Raw genomic sequence first — 20,466 nt, 5'->3', positions numbered from 1 at the left:
ACATCGCACATAAATATTTAAATATTACATGCAGTAAACAAATTTGCACTATTAGTCAAAATCATGTGACCACCAATCAAATTTTTGTGTTCAGTCACTTTAATATTTATGTCTATTCACAGCAGATTTTGTCCTGTTTTGCTCTGTTTCTGACTTCGTTCAAATTCTTCCACACCGAGAATAATTACTCTTATTATTCCAGCTCATATAGTGCTGATAAAAGACCCCTCCCCCCAACACACACACATGTCCAGCACAAACCGACTCTAAACTGGAAGTGATTGGGAAGCAGATGATGGATTTCTGTATGTTTTATAATTTATTCCCTGAACAGTAAACTCCATTTCATTTTCATCAGCTTCTGACTGAACCCACAGAGAGTTAGAAGCCTTAGAACACAGCGTGTTCAGCTGTGATCGACTGCCGTGATTAACATTTCACCTTTGTCACAGCACAGCTCGGTCTATTTTCAAGTCATGTGGTGCTGCGTTCAGGGTCCTTATCAGAGAGCTTCTCTTTCTGCTCTTGAACCCCAGCGTTCAGTAGGTTGAGTTCTGAACAAATATTTACATGATACTGTGCCAGAACAGCAGCAGGCTGTTTCCTAACGAGGCTGGAAGGCCACCATTCGTGCTGACATCATTTCATGCTGCAGCTGCTGGAACACAAAGTATCTCTGCAGGGACGTCCTGCTGCTGTCGGAGGTGCTCTGCAAAGACTGTATTTGTGCTTTATGTGATGTTTGCAAAGATGCATAAAGAACAGAATTAATAAAGTTCCTTTTTCAGCTGCGGACCTCATTCAGAGCCACGCTGCAGACACCTCAGAAATCTATAATAGTTTAATCTCATGCTTCAGGTGTTTTAGGTTAACATGTACAGAGGGGAGAGTTTAAGACTGATCCTGATTTTTTGAGCACTTTACTTTCGGTGTTAAATGTAGTTTAGGTTCAGTTTCGTTTTCCTGTATTTGCTAAAGTTCAAGTTTTTTTTAACATGAAGGGTTTAATTCAATTTTTTTACTAATTTTGGTCTTTGTGATTATTAGAATATGAAGATTATTTATCAGAGTTAAGAAATAAAACAGGCAGTTTAATTCAGTGTTATTTATATTGCCCTAATTCACAACAACATTCAGTCAATATGCTTTATATTATAACATAAAGATATCTTCTATATCTTCTTCTGATGGAATTAATTTAATAATAATAATCTGATAACTTTATCAACAACAAAGGCACAAAAGGTTTAGTTTGTAAAAACAATTTACAGTCAAAGATGCCAAAAGTGACAATAGTTAATATTTAAAACCTTTAAATATGTGAAAATCATCACTAAAGCTGCAAGAGCAGAGCAAGGGAAGGTGGAGGAGTTTAAATAGATGGGGTCAACCATTCAAAACAACAGGTGGTGTCTGAGAGTGGAGGCAGGGTGGAGTGGGTGGAGACTAGGGTCACGGGTGATTTGTGCGAGAGTGAAAGGGACGGTTTTGTAAAGTCATAAACTTCACCAGGAACTTTCTTCTCAGATAATCAATCAGCTGTTTAGATTTAAAAAAATTAACAATAAGTAAAGATTATAATCTCAGAGCGGATGTGGGGATGTTTTCAGTTCTCCTGTTTAATCACACCACCAATGCAAACTCCACGCACCTCACTGACAGCACTGAGGTGTAACCTGTGCCTGTGTGTGTACCAGCTGTGCTTCATGTGCTAAGGTGAAGCACCAAAATACCACAGCCCGTTCTCTAACCTGGGATCGTGTCCCGAATCAGAGCTGCTATTTACAAAGCTGTCAGCTGTTCAGCATCATGGGGGGGGAGACTTGTAGTGTCCTACAAAACACAAAGCACTGTTACACGGACACAAAGTGAGCTCATGTTAAAAGAAAATCCATATGAAAATGTCACGTGTGTTCATGTTTTTAGAAGAATTACAGAAAAAACATTCAGTGTGTCTGTGCTCGGGTGTAAAGGTTCAGCTGCACATGCAGCCCACAAGTGCTGCAGCAATGACCCCAAGACCCTCACTCATCCTAAACCCACAGATGCAAACAGAGGCAAAGAGACCCACAGACATTGCAGACACAGTTTGCTGTTACATGTCTCCAGCTGTCTCTTACAGATGTTATTTTTTTTTATTCTTTATTTTTTTTATTCTTTATTTTAGATATATACAACAAGCCAATATATAAACATATGTATACTTGCATTTACATGTACAAATACAAATATATATGTGTGTGTGTGTGTATGTATACATGCACTCATGTATTAAAACAAACCAAAAATATATAGACAGAATCTAAATGACATGAAATGTTATACATGTTCACACGTGTTTTGGCCCAGTGAAGACTTGAGTCTCTCCTCTTTTTTGTAAGCAGGTTTTGCATCTCACTTTAGCTTCTTCTCACATAAATATACAAATTTTATTGCTCATTTTTAAATTTTACACCAAAGAAAATCTGAAAAAACAAACATGCACATATTGAAAACTTAAGAGTTTAAACTAAAGTTTTAAGTAGAACCAATTCACAGGCCTTAAGAGAAAACTGTTAAAATCACAAAAATATGAGCCTGAACTCTGTAAAACAGCTGCATCATATTTGATCCAGTTTGAGTTTTTTTAGAGTTCTACGTCATAAGTTTACTTCCTCCCGAAAAATAGGTAATAATAATAATAATAATAATAATAATAATAACAATAATAAATAATAAAAATAAATAAGTTTCACATAAAGAGATAAATAAATTGGAAAACAATGTCGGATGTAGCAAATATGATATAAATTATAAAACATAAATGCAAATTAATATATTTTCAATGTATTTATTTATTCCAGGCGTTTTTTAAAGGTATTTTTGTGAAGTTTTACCTTTACAGGGTTAATATTCATGCTTCCAGGTAGTAAGCGGATGATGTTTGATTTAATCTACATTTAATTTACTAAAACAGCACGAGGCGCTAAACTGGGCCCTACGAACCACGATAAATAACTCAGATTACGGCTTTCTGTCAATCTTCACGCGGAGAGACGGCTCTGACAGCAGGGCGCCAGGCCGCCGACCACTCCGTCAGCGCGCTCTCTGATTGGCTGCGGACGCGTGTCCACGTGAAAGCGGCGTGGCCGTTTGAAGGCAAGAGAAGAAGAAAAGCGGCTCACCGGTTTTAGTGTGAGCTGAGAGTTAGCGCCCGAGCAGAGTGCTGCTGCGGAGTCCTTAGAGATCTAGGACAGAGACCCGGAACCAGGACCAGGGCACAGCGCGGTGACGGCACAACGGAACCGGACAAACCGCAAATGGTTCTCGGCAGCAGCTCCAGATAAGACCGTGGTGCTGAACGCTGATGGTACTGAAGTTCTGGTGTGAACACTAGAGTCCGGAGCCTTAGAGGCCCGGTTAGGTTCTGATGACGTCATAAATGAAGCCTTTAAGAGGCTCTGGAGCCATCGTGCAGTTACACTGTGAAGTAAAAGTTCAGATACAGCGAGTCTGTGTGTCTGCAGTTCTTTTTCATGATTGAGGTTAACAGTGTACTGCTTTGAACCAAACTCTAAGTTTAAAGTATTAATATTAATGGTTTTCAGTGTTTAAAGACGTAAGACTGCAGTTTATTTATCTTCTTTAACTCTTTAGAACAAAACTCAGACTGTTCGGTTCTTTCTTCGTTCTTTTAATTTCTTCCTGTTTGCATTAACCTGCCGGTTCTCTCATCAAACATCGATACGTACTCAGGTGTGTGTGTGACGTAGCGTGGGCCGCAGAAAGCTGTGGTTTTACAAACGTTTTCACGCTTTTGGTAAATGAATGAATGAATGAAACCCACGGACATGGCGGAAGGTGACCACAACGTGGTGACTTGGAGGGGGTGTGACTGTGGCACCATTTATCGTGCAAGACACGGAAGTGTGACGAAACTTACGCTACACCTGAAGGTGAAGCGTCAGAGTGGGTGTGCTGCTGGTGTTGACCTGAAGAGTTTGCTAGCAGGTAAATGTGTCTGTGGTGTGGAGCTCCTGCTGCTCCGGTGTTTTCACTGAAGTCCGTTTCACCTGATGAGAGGGGGCACCGTGAACGCAACTGTGTTAGTGTAGGTTTTATGTTGGCGTTTTACTAGGTACACCTGTCCAGTCTCAACGAGTTAAATACAACACGAAGAGACTGTTAAGGATTTATTTTTCGAAATTTAAAATATTTTCCAGTATTTTTGGCAATTCAGCCATGTTTATCACAGACTCATAATTGAAGTTGATATTAGAGCAGGGTGATATGACCAAAAATATTTATCATGATAAAAATTTGAAAATTTGCGATAACGATATAACTGACGATATAATCGACACTAGACAAAATACTTTACAACTCCACAACTTTATTAGTGCAAAAAAAAGCCCATCAATGTATTTTCATTTAAACAAGCTGCTGTTTTTTATGTGTATTGAAGTTATATAAAAATTTAACAGTGCAAATGCAAATTCCTTGCTGACAGTTATCCTCAGCATAACCATGTATAATATCCACAAAACTTAAAAAGAGGTTATACACACACAATACGGTAATATTATGTTGAAGCACAGTACGTATCACTCCGCGAGGCTCCTGCCTATGATAGCCGTAATGCTCCGACAATCCATCAAGCGGTGCGGGTTTGTAGCTTAGCAAATTCGTACTCATTTCGCGGTCAGTAAACACAACCAGAATCCAAACATAAGGCACACAGGATTATAAGGGACACTGTCGATTTTCAGAAAAATCTAAGAATTGATTTTAAGTGTGCCGTATTTTCCAAAAAACACGGTAATAACGATGGCCCGCTAGCATGCTCTACCAAAATAGTGCTTTGTTGTGTATCTGACAGACGAAAGCTAAACCAGTTCCACACCACTGAAGCTGCAGCATTTTTACAAACCAATTCTGGTTTATCTGTTTCATTCAACGATCCGCTTTCGCCCTTGTCATTCTCCGCCGTGCTTTTTCCACCATGTGCATATGAAAACAAAGGCACTGCGCATGCGCCTTTTACACATATTCTATCGCAATATTTCATTTTCTTATCGTTGCCAAACGTTATACCGGTATTACCATAAACGGTATAATATTGCCCAGCCCTAGTTGATATTAAATATTGTCACTCATTGTTTCTTATGTTGTCCTTCTGTGTACATAGACTAGAGTGTCAGAATATTAGAAACACCTCAATAGTCTGTTAATATGCATCACATTCACAGTGTGATGGTTTACTAACAGTCGGTGACAAACACTAGTGTTACATTCGTTCACATCAGCCGATTATTCTCATGGCTAACTGATGTTGCTGTTTAACTGTCATGCTTGGAGGTTTAAAGGACACTCGTAATTAAAGTGCTTCTGTGCTGCAGTCAGATTTAGAGGTAAGCAGATTGGAGGAAGCTAAAGTTTTCCTCCTGATGGATAACGTTTGTTTCACTGATGCTCAGTTGTTGTTTTTTTTCTTCTTTTACCTTAAGCTGATGCGCTGTGCTACTTGAAAACAAATTCTAATGCTGCTTTTGCATTTCTGTATTTTGAAAATATATCATGCTGTGATTCCATATCTCATCATCTGAAGTCTGCTCAGACTCTAAATCTTTTCCCATTAATGAAGGTCGCCAGCACAGACACCTGTGTACAGGTCACCACCTGGATGACTGGCTGTATCTGACCCCAGACTCTAAGTCAGTCACTTGGTCAAAGGTTGTTTCCTGTGTGTTTTAAAGACTTTAACAATGAGATGGTTTAGGTCACAGCTCCTGATTGAGGTGTCTGTGTGAGAAGGATCAGAATCCCAGTGTTGTCCTGATGTGGATTAACGAGGGTCAGATTTACTGCAGGGGCTCAGGCATACGAGCTCCACCTTTGTCTTCACTGACCTGATTAACTGTTTGTGCAGATAAGATATGCTGGATATTTACGGTCTTCACGGCTGTTGTCACTGTTTGCTCTGCTTCAGATGTTGTCAGACAGAAAATTTACTGGATGTGATATCAGACTCAAGAGAGACTCTGCTCCCCTCTTCCCAATATGGGCATAATTCATGACCGATATGAGGATTGTTGCTGTTATCTGTAGTTTACACCTGTTTCGTGTTTAGCCTGAAATTTTGACAATTTCATTGAGTTTGAATCTTTACAGCATCGTCGGGTCAAATTTAGGAGCTTAGAACTGGTGTTTTTTACTGCATCTTAATTATAATTTTAAAAAAGGGCTATTATCAGTTTGCAGTAAAATGTGGTCAAGTTGGAAAATACATGCACTACAACAATACAGTGATGAAATAACACATAGTAAACTCACATTAAAGACTTGTATTCAGAGCCTCAGGTAAAGAACACACTGACACAGTTGCTGCAGGACTTAAACCACTAAAGGAGCTTTGGAGCTTTTATACAGAAATCTAACCACTTACAGCAACGTGGGTCACCTGTTCCACAAAGATGCATGACATACATTACCATACAATTACAGGTAAAATGTGGTGAAATCTGTGGTGGTCTCACCATGACACACGGATGATCTGATATCCTCGTGTTGGTGTTGTTCCCAGACCATCATGAAAATGTTGTTCCAGGTTCAACATTGCAAGTGACCAATCACATTGTTGTGATTGGTCAATCTGCATATAAATGATTTGTACTCATTGATTTTCTTTATGTTCACTTTTGTTACAAAAAAAGATCATGAAGTTTAAACTTAAACTTTTAAAATGTACTTTTTGAATATGATACAGACTGTGATAGGGCTGCTCGATTATGGCAAAAATGATAATCACAATTATTTTCACTGAAATTGAGATCTCGATTATTTGACGATATTTATTTAACAATAACAATGTATTGAATAATGACTTTAAAGATTGTCATAAAATAGTGTGCAAATACCGATAACAGTGCAAATGTTTGCAATATAAAACATAAATGAAAAATGTAAACATCTATGTTTAGTGAACTTTGCAGTGTTGCTCTGTGTTGCAGCTACGACACTGTAGCAGAGTTTACACACTATGTCTACTTGATCCATGTCTGACTCCGCGAGCCCATAATGTTTCCACACCACAAGTGGGTTTTTTTTTTTTGGTTTTTTTTTGGTTTTTTTAACCTCTTTTCAACCAGCGGCAGTCACTCTCCTCTCCAAATAACTTCTGCTTAGCTTTCCGAGCTTCCCTCGAGTCCCCTTAATCAGTGGTCCCCAACCCCCGGGGCTCGGACCGGTACCGGTCCGTGAGTCGCTGGTACCGGGCCGTGAGAGTTGAGGCTCAGGTGTGAAATGTATAGTTTTCAGGGTTTTTTATCGGTTTTCAGCGTTATTTTGTTATCGTTTTTATCGTTTACTCGGTTTTCCTTGGTCTTTTCACGTGTGTTAGTAATAATGTTTTCGGTACCAGTACTAGTTTTATTTTGTCGTATTTATCTGCGGCACCTTAAAGGCCGGTCAATGAAAATATTGTCGGGCATAAACCGGTCCGTGGCGCAAAAAAGGTTGGGGACCGCTGCTCTTAATTGTTGTGACACGTGTTCGAAATGCAGAGAGCAGCGCGAGAGTAAAGTACGAGGGAGGGGCTAATAATCAGCTCAGTCATTTTTAATGATCGTTGAAAGCCCAGATCGTAATCGAGATTAAAATTCGATTAATTGAGCAGCCCTAGACTGTGATGACATTCTTGTTGTGCTGAGAACTTTGTACTGTGACTTAATCACATCATTTACTGTAAATGATGGACTTGCACTGTTTTTCAGTTTGTCCATATGACTTAATTTGGATATTTGTCATCTGTAATAAAGTGAGAGTTTGTAATGTGGAGTGAGCAGCAGAAATTAAACCACTTATATTTCCATAGAAGAATCCAGGTTTATCTGCATTGACTGATCCTGTTGCTCTGTAACTAACGTCCTGGTGTTACAAAGAGCAGACAGTTTGAGTCAGCTCTCAGTGTAATGATAAATATTAAAATGGAGTAAGATTATTTTAACGATGTATTTTAACAGAAGCGCTCTTTCCTGTGTTTCAGTGTTCTGTGCGTGCTTCCTCCAGAGCCCACCATGCCGATCGACATGACCCTGCCCCTGTACCTCTCCAAAGAGGACTTTTCCTACAGGAAGCCTCGGAAAACCTGTAAACCTGCTCTGAGGTTCCAGCACTCGCACCTCCTCGATCAGTCCGAGCTCCAGGATGACAGATCCATTAGCAAAAACGGGACCAAAACCAAAAAGCGTGTAACCTTTGCCGACCACAAAGGCCTGGCTCTGACCCGGGTGAAGATGTTCTCTCCATTCAGTGACCCCATCGACATTCCCATGAACATCCAGGAGCAGCTGAGCTCAGCTCTGTCACTCAAAGCTGAGGATGACCGGCTGGTGTTGGGCTTCGCTCAGCCTGCTTCAGACTACCTGCTGTTCCGTCAGCGCTTGGAGGAGAACCTCGTCTGCCTCGAGCACTGCCTGTTGAAAGAGAAGGCGTTCGCGGGAACTGTCAAAGTCAGGAACGTGTCTTTCGAGAAGTCAGTGAAGGTGCGTGTGACCTTTGACTCGTGGAAAAGCCACACGGATGTGGACTGTGTGTACATGAAGGACTCCTATCCCAGCCTGCACCACGACACCTTCTCCTTCGAAGTGTCTGTGTCTGGCGAGCTGAAGCCGCATGAGCGCATCGAGTTTGCTGTCTGCTACCAGGTGGATGGCTGCGAGCACTGGGACAGCAACCAAGGCAACAACTATAGCATCACGTGGTCCTCGATGAGGAGGGGCCATCAGCAGGCCTGGAGTAGGCCCTCCTGTGACTATGGGGTTCACTTCGACCGATATGGCAGCCCCACGTGTTCACACGGGATCTTCCCTGATTGGCCGGGCTATGCCGGATATGAGAACATCGGCCCGTACTACTGAGCATGCTTGCTCTGTTTTTAAAGCACGCACTGCCATGCTGCACATACATGCAGAGTCACTTTTACAAACATGCATCCGTTAATGCCAATGCTGAATCACATTAGATTCACATCAGTGCTACAGGAGGGGGAGGGGGGAGGAAGTCTTCCAAGAGTGGATCTTTTGGGGGAGGGGGCTTTGTGGTTGAAGTGATTCTTGGCTTTAAAACATGAACTTTAGAAATGCTTCAAAAATAGAAGCTGTTCAGAAATTGCCAGAGAAAATTTGTGTTTGTAAGAAAACTGAAGACAACCCAATCTTCATCATGAAGTTATCTGCGTCACTAATCAAAAAAAAAAAAAAATAGGAAAAGGAAACAAAACTGAAGCAACTGAAACAAGTTTAAAGATGAAAACTAGCAGCTGCTTAACTTTAGGATGACTCAGATTTCCTGGGGGGGTGTAAATCTCAAGTGATGTGAGGGAGCATGTTTGAGGTCAGGTGGGCGGGGTCTCAGCTGCTCCTTCTGGCAAGTTGGATGATTTAAAAGAATGATTTGTGAAAGGATGACCTGCCTGCAGATAATCATCGGTTTTATTTCTCACTGAATTAAGTCTTAATGACAGATTTTTGTCTGGGTGACAGAAATGAGCTGCTTTTAGAAGCTGACAGTCGGTGGGTGGTCTGACTGTGGGGTGGATGGCTGCAGCTTTAATGTTTCTGCTTTCTTTCACAGTAATGCAAAGATTTGCACATTAGTTTGTAGGAAAATGCTTCTGACATCGGTCACTGATTAATTTAGCGTCTGCTCAGAGCAGCTGGTAAGGAAAACATAATTTATTTTTTTAAGAAAAGTGACCTGGAAAATGTGATTTTTACCACCTGTGCTGTGATGAGTGATGTTCATGGATTAGTTCTCAAACTCTGTTTAAGCTACATGTTCATTTAGATGTGTGTAAGTGTGTGCATCGATTTCCTGTTTTTAAAAAAAGTATTTTGTACGCGCCGCTCAGTGTTGGAGGGAATCGTGTGTCTGAAGTGAAGAGTGTGTGTGTTAACGAGGGTTTTAAGGAAAGCCGGTGAATAAAGTTGAATGTTTAAAGTTGGTGTAATGTGACGGTGAAATGTTTTCTGTGGCAACAGCCTGCTGTCTTACCCCTGAGTGACAGAACAATAAAATGTGGATGGTTTTTAGCTGGAGTCTGGTTTATGTTTGCACACACACACCTTTCCAAAGAGCTGATGACCTGCAGCTAAAGACATTCACTCCGATCTGAACAAAGAATCAGTGAAAAGTGAACAAAGTCTCACCTGGATTTTATATTTAAAAAAACAAACAAAATGCTTGTCAGCCTGAGATATCTATATAGTAGTGTTCAGCATCATGACCTAACAGGATGTTCAACGTCGCGGGCGGGGAACCCCAGGCCTCAAGGACCGGTGTCCTGCAGGTTGTAGACATCACCCTTTCTTCAACATTTTTTAAACATGGGACATGGAAGCTTCTCTGCATAGATGTCACATTTGCATCATTTTCATGATGTACACAATGAAACCTCTGAAAGAGACACTTCTGTTTTGCGACAACTCTGCCAGTGACTGACCCAGCTTTGACAAAGCTGGGCAAGCAGACTTTGAAACACAACTATGTGGTGTCATCGCAAGCGCCAGTGAATCTTATGGGCAGGGACCTGCTCGTGAAGTTGGGCGCCACAATCACATGTTCAGCAGATGGATTATCTGTGACTCTGCCAGGGGGCCAGCATTTTCCGTGCCTGGGAACAAGTTCAAAGACTCAATATCTGCTTCAAGACTGTGAAAGAGCAAAAGTCAACATCTACTGGGGGAGATTAGTGAAAGAGGATGTTCTGAGGCAATTTCAGCTGTGGAGACCCTGGATAATGAGCTTGGCAGTTTACTCCCCTCCGCGCGACCCTTACCACGTTACCCTGTTTTATGATAAAGAGAATGACGACACCTATCGTGAATTATTTCAATCTGATCTTGAAGGTCAGACGTGGAATGTGCAAACACATGACATCTACATCGGACCAGAAGGTGTAGCCGCGGCTGTGAAATTAACTGATGAACAACGGCCTTGGTACAATGTGGAAGAAAATTCAACCCCTCACATTACATTGGCGGTCCACCAAGGTCATGGTGCAGGTGATCTAGGTCCAATGGTCAGGCGAGCACTGGACGACACAGGGTGGCAAAGAACCCAAATTCCTAACTTATCTTATGCTCCAAATTGTAAAACCTATCGCATAACTTGTGCCTGTGAGGATACAGTGATCTTGGAACATAAAGAAATTTCAAAAACACATGGTGAGGAGTGTGTAGATCATCCTCACGCAGTTGCTGGACTGTCGAATCTGCCTGACAGTCTATGGTCAAAAGGGCCCACGGATGTTGGCCTAGCTAAGTGTCCTCCTGTCTTGTTCCAGCTCAAGTCACACACACCAATCAATAGACCACAGTATAAACACAAACCTGAAGCAGAGGCAGGAATTACAGAAACAATAGAAGGCCTGCTAAGGGCCGGGGTGTTAGAGCCCTCTCACTCACTGTGGAACACACCAATTCTACCAGTGGAGAAACATGGAACAGGAAAATACCGTATGGCACATGATTTGAGAGCCATTAATGAAATATTGCTCTCTACTACTGCACCGGTACCAAATCCGTACACAGCTTTATCAGCTATCACATGTGACCAAAAGTGGTTCACGTGCATTGACCTGGCAAATGCATTCTTTTGTCTTCCTCTGCATGAGTCACTCAGAGACATTTTTTCATTTACATACAGAGGCCAACAACTCAGATACACACGTTTGCCACAAGGCTTTGCACTTTCTCCAGGCATTTTCAATCAGGTGCTTAAAGAAGCCCTGTCGTCATGTAATTTGCCTAATGATTGTACATTAATACAATATGTTGATGATCTTCTCATTGCAGCCCCGTCAGCAGCGGATTGTTCAGCGGCATCGTTCGTTGTGTTGAATAGGTTGGCGGAATGTGGCTTTAAAGTAAGTAAAGACAAGCTGCAGTTAGTTCGCCCTGAAGTGACCTTTTTGGGCCGGGTAATCGCACACAAATCAGTGGGTTTGATGAACACACACAGAGACCAAATTTTGACACACCCAAAACCGCGAACTGTGAGAGAAATGCTTTCTTTTCTTGGTTTAACAGGTTACAGCAGGCAGTTCATTCCGGATTATGCAGGCAAAACTGCCCCTTTAAGGGGCCTAATGAAGCAAGTTGGTGTTCGAAACTTTAAGGCTGAGTTACCTTGGACGCCTGAAGCTGAAGCCGCATTTATTAGGGTAAAACAGGATTTGTCAAGGGCCTCAGATTTAGCCACACCCAATTATGACGAGCCATTCTATTTAGATGTTTCTGAGACAAACTCAATTATAAATGGAGTGTTGTTTCAGAAAAAAGGGGGGGGTAGAGAAGTGCTCATGTATGTTAGTGTAAAACTACATCCAACAGAAGCAAAGCATCCTACATGCACACAACATGCAGCAGGGGTCGCTAGAATTATCCAAAAAACAGCACATGTAGTGAGAGAACACCCACTAAAAATACTCACTACACATAGCATAGTGGCATACGTAAATTCACAAGCATTTTGTATGTCACCACGGGCACAACAGAGACTGAGCAAAGTCTTAGAGGCCCCAAATTTGACATTCACACATGAAGGAATTAACATGGCAGATTTAATGGGTGTAGGGGAACCACATGACTGCGCCAAAAGAGCACAGATCGAGGAAAAGATTAGAGAGGACCTGAAGGCCGAACCCATACCGGGAGCTGAGGACTGGTTCACCGATGGATGTTGCCACCGAGACGAAGGAGGACTGAAAGCAGGGTATGCGGTGGTCTGCAGAGTAGAAGGAGATTATCAGGTCAGAGAGTCAGGAAGGATTGAGGGAAAGCAGTCGGCCCAGAGAGCTGAAGTGATAGCCTTAGCTCGAGCTTTGAGACTAGCCAAGAACAGGAGAGTGAACATCTACACCGATTCGGCATATGCGTTTGGAGCAGCGCATGTGGAGCTGCCTCAGTGGAAAAGAGCAGGATTCAGAACAGCAACCAATGCACCTATCTCCCACAAACATGAAATGGAGGAACTGGAAAAGGCCTTGGCTGACCCAGAGGAGGTGAGCATTATAAAATGCAAAGCTCACTCCCAAGGAACCAGTATGGTGGAAAAAGGAAACCAGAGAGCAGACGAAGCCGCAAAGGAGGCCGCAGGCTACAAAGGACAGAGACAAATGATACAGGTAACATCAGAAGAAGAGATACCTGTTGACCTGATTGAGGAAGTTAAACGGGCCCAGGAGGAGGCATCCCCAGAGGAAAAGGGGGTGTGGAAAAACAAAGGAGCCTGGCAGGATGGACATTTGTGGAGGGGGCCAGACGGGCGCCCCGTGCTGACAGCCAAAATGGCAGAACAGAAGGTGGATGAAGCCCACGGACTTGCCCACGTGGGGAGAGCCCAGATGGAAAGAAATTTGTGTCATTGGTGGCATCCTGAGCTGCGAGGAATGATAAGGGAGAAGGCCAGGATGTGCTTAATCTGTGGGGCACACAATCCTAAGCCAGCAGTAAAACCGGAAGTGGGTAAGTTTCGGCCCCCTGAGAGGCCGGGAGAGGAGATTGTTATTGATTTCACTGATATGATTGATTCCGGGCCGGGCGGTGTAAGATATTTGCTAGTGTGTGTTGACGCTTTGACCGGCTGGCCAGAGGCCTGGGCTACAAAAAAGGAGGATGCTAAGACTGTCATTAAGTGTTTAATCAATTATTACATTCCCCGTCATGGGTTCCCGAAAAGAATTAGATCAGATAATGGAACCCATTTTAAAAATCAAGATTTGGAAAAAGTAGAAAGAATGTTGGGCGTCCAGCATAAATTTGGAACGGTCTATCATCCTCAGTCTCAGGGGAAAGTAGAAAGAATGAATCTAAATTTGAAAAACAAATTGGCAAAAATCTGCGCGCAAACAGGGCTAAATTGGGTCGCAGCCCTGCCGGTTGCGTTGATGACCATAAGATGTTCTGTTAATCAATCCACAGGTTTTACACCATACGAGCTGCAAACCGGGAGACAGTTTCCGGCACCTTGGACGGTGGGCTCGGGTGAACGGGGCAAAAAGGGGAACCGGTCCCACGCAGACTACTGGAACGAGCTAAAGGCGCTAGTGTCCAGTTTCACGAAACAGGCGGCTTGTAAGGGGCCCACAGGAGAAGGAGAGGTCCCGGACGCGAAAACAGTGTGGCTGAGAGTCATCAAACGAAAGTGGAAGGAGCCCCGCTGGACTGGTCCATATGAGGTATCGGCTCGGACGGCGACAGCGGTCCAACTGAAGGGGAAAGGCGACACCTGGTATCACTGGACGCAGTGCGCAGCTGCGCACGAGGGCTTGGTGAGGAAGGATCAATCTCAACTCGACGCAGGTGAAATTGAGCGGCACAATAATCCCTCACACCTGTGCAACGGACCGACCGGTAGTCTACCCGGAAGGTCAAAGAAAGAGGAGCAGCCAAGGAGGAGATCGCCGCGCCAACGAAAAGGAGCGGTACCACACTGAACACCTAAAACAAGAGAGAGGCTCTGATAAAGGGCTTTGAACTTTTTACTACACCATAACATTCACATACCACCATGCCATCACAACAATTAGACACTGGTGATGAAAGAAGAGTCTCATAAGCCATCACAATGTTCAAAATTATTATGAGTTTGATGTTAACTATGTTGCTAATCATGGCTATTTGTTTTTTGATTTGTTTGTTGCAGACCGACCCTGGAAACCAGTCTGAGCACGGAGGCCATGCCAGTCCGGCGTTGTTTCATACACCAAGTACATCACACGTGGTCCATAGTGATTTAAGGTTGCGGGCAAGAGTGAAGCGCGAGGTCTCTGGTAAAAAGGATGAGTGTCTCAGCACATATGGTGGTTTAGAATTAGATTATGTGATTGGCTCCACAACTTCCTTTACGTTTGATCTGTGTGATGTTGTTAATTGCAGGGACGTCGGCAGTGCTTGGAGGGGATACAATGTGTGGGTCTGTTGGGATTATTCAGTGAGTACGCACTGCGAGAGGGGAAATCGTCCTTATGACAGCTGGTGCCGTAATTGGGACCAGGTAGGGGGTTACACTGGGCAAAATTGGGAGCCGTTAGAATCAGGATCAGAAAACGGGCTTAAACTACAGAGGGATTTTAGCCCCTCTGGAAACGCGTTAACTTTATCATTGGGGAATTGGCATCGCAAACAATCTATGTATTTAATTCTGGGGGTGGAAATAGCGGGGGTTGATCCAAAAGGGTTAATTAAAGTTAATTTCCTAGAAAAAACTAATCGCGTACCGTCAGGTAGAGAAGACATAACAACTCGTGTGATTTCTACTCCCACCAGCTCTGTTGCATCTTTTACAGGGCAGGAGGGGAGCGGGTCATCGGAAGCTATACCAGAGGAGCACGAACCAAGAGAGAGGCGAGTAGTGTCGGTGGACTACACCACCCTGAAACCTCAGGATTTGATTGAACGTGCTACCGGGTTCAGTGACAGTAACATCTGGCTGGACTGGATAGCCCAAAATGCTAGAGAACAAAAAGTGGCTAATTGTGTAGCCTGCGCTTCAGCAAGGCCGCGTTTATTTATAGAGCCTGCACCTCTGCATCCAGAGGATCAGTGGGGCTATAATTGTATGTTGCAAATAACTAGAGGAGCTGTGAATACGGGGAACTGCACTGTGTTGTCCAGTCTATTTCCCCCTATTGGCAAGCTCACGCAAGTAGGGCCGTTTATGCCCCGGAAAGATAATTATACGTGCTTTAAGTTTACCACAGATAAAGTTAAATATCGGTTGGGGGAAATTGACCCCAGTTGGTGTTCGGTCACCCAGATTGGGAGGACCACCAACAATGTGAGTGATGCAGCCACCCTAATTGGGACTTGGGCTAGGAGTGGGCTGTATTACTATTGCGGGCACAGGACTCTACTGGTACGTGTTCCTCTTGGGAGCGTGGGGACGTGCGCGATGGTGAGACTAGGAGCGCCACTTATGCTAATCGGAAATAAGGTAAAATCAATTCCCTCACACAATACGCGCACTTTGGCAGCCAAGCGCAAAAGACACATTTTGAGAAAGAGAGGAATACAAGACACAAATGTTTATGACCCTAGAATGAATTCCCCCACCTGGATCGACTCCATTGGAGTGCCCAGGGGGGTTCCAAATGAATTTAAACTTATTGATCAAATAGCAGCCGGGTTTGAAAATATTCCAATAATTTCTGCTTTCTTTCCAGTGACTCCAAACAAGAATGTAGATAGGATTAATTATGTTCATTACAATGTACTGAGGCTCTCTAACCTGACCAGAGACGGATTGGAGGGGCTAGCGGAGCAGGTGGGTCCGACCTCGTTAATGGGAGTGCAGAATAGAATGGCCCTTGACATGTTGTTAGCGGAAAAGGGGGGCGTGTGTGCTATGTTTGCTGACCAGTGTTGCACCTTTATTCCAAACAATACTGCTCCAGATGGGTCGGTAACCAAGGCTCTGGAGGGCCTAAAGAGCCTTTCTGAAACTATGCATGATCACTCCGGTGTTGGTAATCCGTTAGAAGGCTGGCTGACCTCAGTGTTCGGACGGTGGAAGGGGGTCATCGCTTCGGTCATGTTTTCTTTGTCTATTGTGGTGGGTATTATGGTTATTTGTTGTTGTCTCATCCCTTGTGCCAGAAGAATGTTCAAAAGTATGTCTGTGAGGGCAGTGGACCCTGGAGTCATTACTCCAATGTCCATGATGCCAATGATGCATGTGGAACTGAATGTGTAGGCCAAGGAGGGACACAACTGTTTGTGACCTCTGGATTCTCCAGAGGTCAACAGAGGGAATTGTAGAATAAGGAGGGGATGTTTTTCTCATTATCATTTAATATTTTAATATGTCATTATTAGTTCCTTAGAAGTATATAACCAGCTTTGCATTAAGCATAAATTGAAGTTTTTGATCTTATATTATTCTTTGCATTACAGTGATGGTGGTAACTTTAATTTGATCTTTCTTACAGGTACCAGAATAATAACATGATTTTCCATTGCAGATGTAACCATGATCATTCCATACACATTGCAGTTTGTTGCTCATTCTAGAGTTGTGCTCAAGGTAATTAAAGGTTAAAAGCTACAGCCAGCGCGAGTCTGGCTGATCTATGGAGGGCAAAGGCTTTGAGCTTGGAAGGCCGCACGCGCTTACACAGCACTTATAAGATGTCATTCTTGGTGATTTTGTGCTTAGTCATGTTTTAATATGTTTTAAGTAGAAGTAGCTGATCCAGCAATATTCATTTAATATTATATACTTGATTTAGAGCAATACACACTGATGGTCTTAATAAATGAAAGAGTCCTTGTAGTTGCCATGTTGTGTCTCAGCAGGGTACAGACGGTTCCAGGAGAAGGGGGGCAGTTAGCGTCTGCCCTCGGGAAGGAGACAATGTTATTCTTTGTGTTAAATAAAATTGTCAACATTGATTGTATTACACCTGTCACTACGCATGAGGGGGCGTTCTAATACCCTGATTTCATAAAACTATGGAAATGTGTTTTTTAAGATGAGATCTGAGACTGTCTGCATACAGTGTCCATCTCCCACGTGTGTGATCATTAAATCATCGTTTGACTCAACCCGACCGGACCAGTGTTGTTATTGTGGGTTTTTCCTCTGGTGTCCATCTCCAATATTTTTGAACCATAACACGAGCTTTCAGGTTAAGCTCTCACAGGTGTAAACAGCCATTCACACATTCTTGATGAAAGGTTATAACATCTGTGCAGGCCAGTATTCTCCTAGCACGTCTTGAAAGACCTCCTGGCAATTATTTTGATAACTTTACCACAAAATAAGTTTTAATAAAGCACTCGGGTGTAGGGTGGATACAGACAAGGAAAAGAAAATACAGAGTGGGCTATTTATATGGATACACCGTAATAAAATGGGAGTGGCTGGTGATATTAAAGTCCTGTTTGTGGCACATTAGTATATGTGAGGGGGCAAACTCCTCAAGATGGATGGTGGCTATTTAGAAGTCGGCCATCTTGGATACAATTTTTGTTTTTTCAATAGGAAGAGGGCCATGTGACACATCAAACTTATTGATAATGTCACAAGAAAAACAATGGTGTGCTTGGTTTCAACGTAACTTTATTCTTTCATGAGTTATTTACAGGTTTCTCTTTGTTCACAGCCATTGACATGTCGAAGAGGTTAACACGTGAGGAGCGGATCAAAATTGTGTTGATATCTGGTGAACGCGGTAACCGGGTCATTGCAGCAGATTTGAATGCAAGACACCCTACGAGACCACCCGTCTCCCATGCTACAGTTAGCAAACTGCTTGCTAAGTTTCAGTGTTGGATTTGCCAAAATGTGGACACAAGAAAACTGTCACTAACGAAGAAACATCAGTGGCTGTCCTAGCTTCATTCAGCAAGAGCCCACAGTGTAGCACTTGCCGCATGTCACTGGAGAGTGGCATTAGTCCAACATCCCTTCAGCGGATATTAGCTATTCACAAATGGCACCCTTACAAACTCCAGCTACTGCAGCATCTCAACGAGGATGACCCAGATCGGCGCACAGAATTTGCAGAATGGGCAAAACAAAAATGGGAACAGGACCCTCAGTTCACGCAGAAGATTTTGTTCAGTGATGAGGCAAACTTTTATGTGAATGGTGAAGTTAACAAACAAAACCACTGCTATTGGTCTGACACTAACCCACATTGGATGGATCCCTCCAAGACTGTTGGAACAACAAAAGTGATGGTTTGGTGTGGTATATGGGGTACAACGATAGTGGGTCCATTCTTCATCAATGGAAACATCAAGGCCACTGGATATTTGAAATTGCTACATGATGATGTGTTTCCCTCTTTATGCACTGAAGCTGGCACGTTCCCTGAGTTCTTCCAGCAAGATGGTGCACCACCACATTATGGGTGCCAGGTCCGAGCATTCCTAGATGAACAGTTTCCTGGAAAGTGGATTGGTCGTCGTTGGACAGTTGAATGGCCCCCAAGGTCTCCCGATCTGACCCCCTTAGACTTTTATCTTTGGGGTCATCTGAAGGCAATTGTCTATGGTGTGAAGATACGAGATGTGCAGCACCTGAAACTACGGATACTGGATGCCTGTGCTGGCATTTCTCCTGTGGTGTTGCTATCAGTGTGTGAAGAGTGGGAGAAGAGGGTTGCATTGACAATCCAGCAGCACATTGAACACATTTTATAAGTGGTCAGACACTTGTAAATAACTCATGAAAGAATAAAGTTACGTTGAAACCAAGCACACCATTGTTTTTCTTGTGACATTACCAATAAGTTTGATGTGTCACATGGCCCTCTTCCTATTGAAAAAACAAAAGTTGTATCCAAGATGGCCGACTTCTAAATGGCCACCATGGTCACCACCCATCTTGAGGAGTTTGCCCCCTCACATATACTAATGTGCCACAAACAGGACTTTAATATCACCAACCATTCCCATGTTATTACGGTGTATCCATATAAATGGCCCACCCTGTAGTTTCTGTAATCAGCTGATTTTTGGATGTCATGTGATTGGCTTGTGGACAACCTTTAACCCGTCTGCTTGTACCATCCTCTCGTTATCGTGGCCCTGCAGCGTCCTTCAACTGGCCCTGCTGTGTTTGTTCTGCAGGTTCACTTACGTAACCACACTGACCCAGGATCATAGCCAGCAGCTGCTCTTTGCATCTGCCACAAACATGCAAACTTTATCATGAGAGTCCTCTGAGGGGAACAATAAAGCTCTTAATAAGGGGTCATCCATCTTTCCCACAATCATCTTCTAGTCCTTCACTAAAACCACCTGCAGTCGTTTCCATTGCTTAAAACTAAAAATCAAGAGGCTATAGTGTAAAGCATAAGTGTAAGGTTTACACCACAGGATAAGATTCATTCGTTTCACCTGGTACTCAAAACTGTGGAGCAAACAGGTGTTATGTTACTGGTTCAGAATAACTGTTGTTGTTTCATGCATGTTTGCACTTCAGTCATTCACACATTAAGAGACATGAACAAGAACAAACCTTCATTCAGTCATCAAGTCAGTAATTAAATCAGCAGATGTAAAAACGGTGACGTGCTTTCTGAGCCTCTAATGGGACCAAAATGTACAACTTCATGTTTGATCCAATAAGACTCAAAATAAGCATCTCAGAGAATAAATTCACCAGGAGAGGGTTTACTGACTTCACAGTGAGCAGCAGGATCATGTTTTCTTGGGCTTTTGTACAATAAGGCTTCTTTAGAAAACCGGAGGAGTCGTCCCCTGCTGGACTTTACAATGAATAGCAGTCTAAGGCTTCAGTTTTCACTGACTAATAAAGCTACTTCCTTCTTTTATTAAATCTTTTATTAGTTAAATTAAAATATTACAATCAAGTAAAATGTTCCTGAGTGAAGACTGAAAGCATTTATCTGCTGTCTAACCAACGATGTGTTAGAATAAAAACCTTAGAAGGTTTAAAAATGAAATGAGTGTT

At 42.9% G+C, this 20,466-nt stretch overlaps 2 protein-coding genes across 2 annotated transcripts; both read left to right on the top strand.

The window, feature by feature from the left end:
- Window positions 1-3,246: 3,246 nt before the first annotated feature.
- ppp1r3b (protein phosphatase 1, regulatory subunit 3B) lies at window positions 3,247-9,164 on the top strand. The gene is made up of 2 exons (XM_085462964.1): window positions 3,247-3,349; window positions 8,024-9,164. Exon 2 carries the CDS (start codon window positions 8,055-8,057, stop codon window positions 8,895-8,897), a length of 843 nt encoding a protein of 280 aa, XP_085319090.1. The 5' UTR covers window positions 3,247-3,349; window positions 8,024-8,054; the 3' UTR covers window positions 8,898-9,164.
- A 3,104-nt stretch (window positions 9,165-12,268) lies between these two features.
- Window positions 12,269-15,073, top strand: LOC146705314 (uncharacterized). The gene is made up of 2 exons (XM_085462965.1): window positions 12,269-13,505; window positions 13,962-15,073. Exons 1-2 carry the CDS (start codon window positions 12,341-12,343, stop codon window positions 14,474-14,476), a joined length of 1,680 nt encoding a protein of 559 aa, XP_085319091.1. The 5' UTR covers window positions 12,269-12,340; the 3' UTR covers window positions 14,477-15,073.
- The last annotated feature ends 5,393 nt before the right edge of the window (window positions 15,074-20,466 follow it).

This window comes from Copadichromis virginalis, linkage group LG7 (assembly GCF_057382275.1).
Source record: "Copadichromis virginalis isolate Kocher_CV1m ecotype Utaka linkage group LG7, C_Virginalis_male_GT1.1, whole genome shotgun sequence".
In the NCBI taxonomy this organism is placed as follows: domain Eukaryota; kingdom Metazoa; phylum Chordata; class Actinopteri; order Cichliformes; family Cichlidae; genus Copadichromis; species Copadichromis virginalis.
The sequence above is the reverse complement of the archived record's forward strand: the minus strand, read 5'-3'. Positions and strand labels throughout refer to the sequence as shown.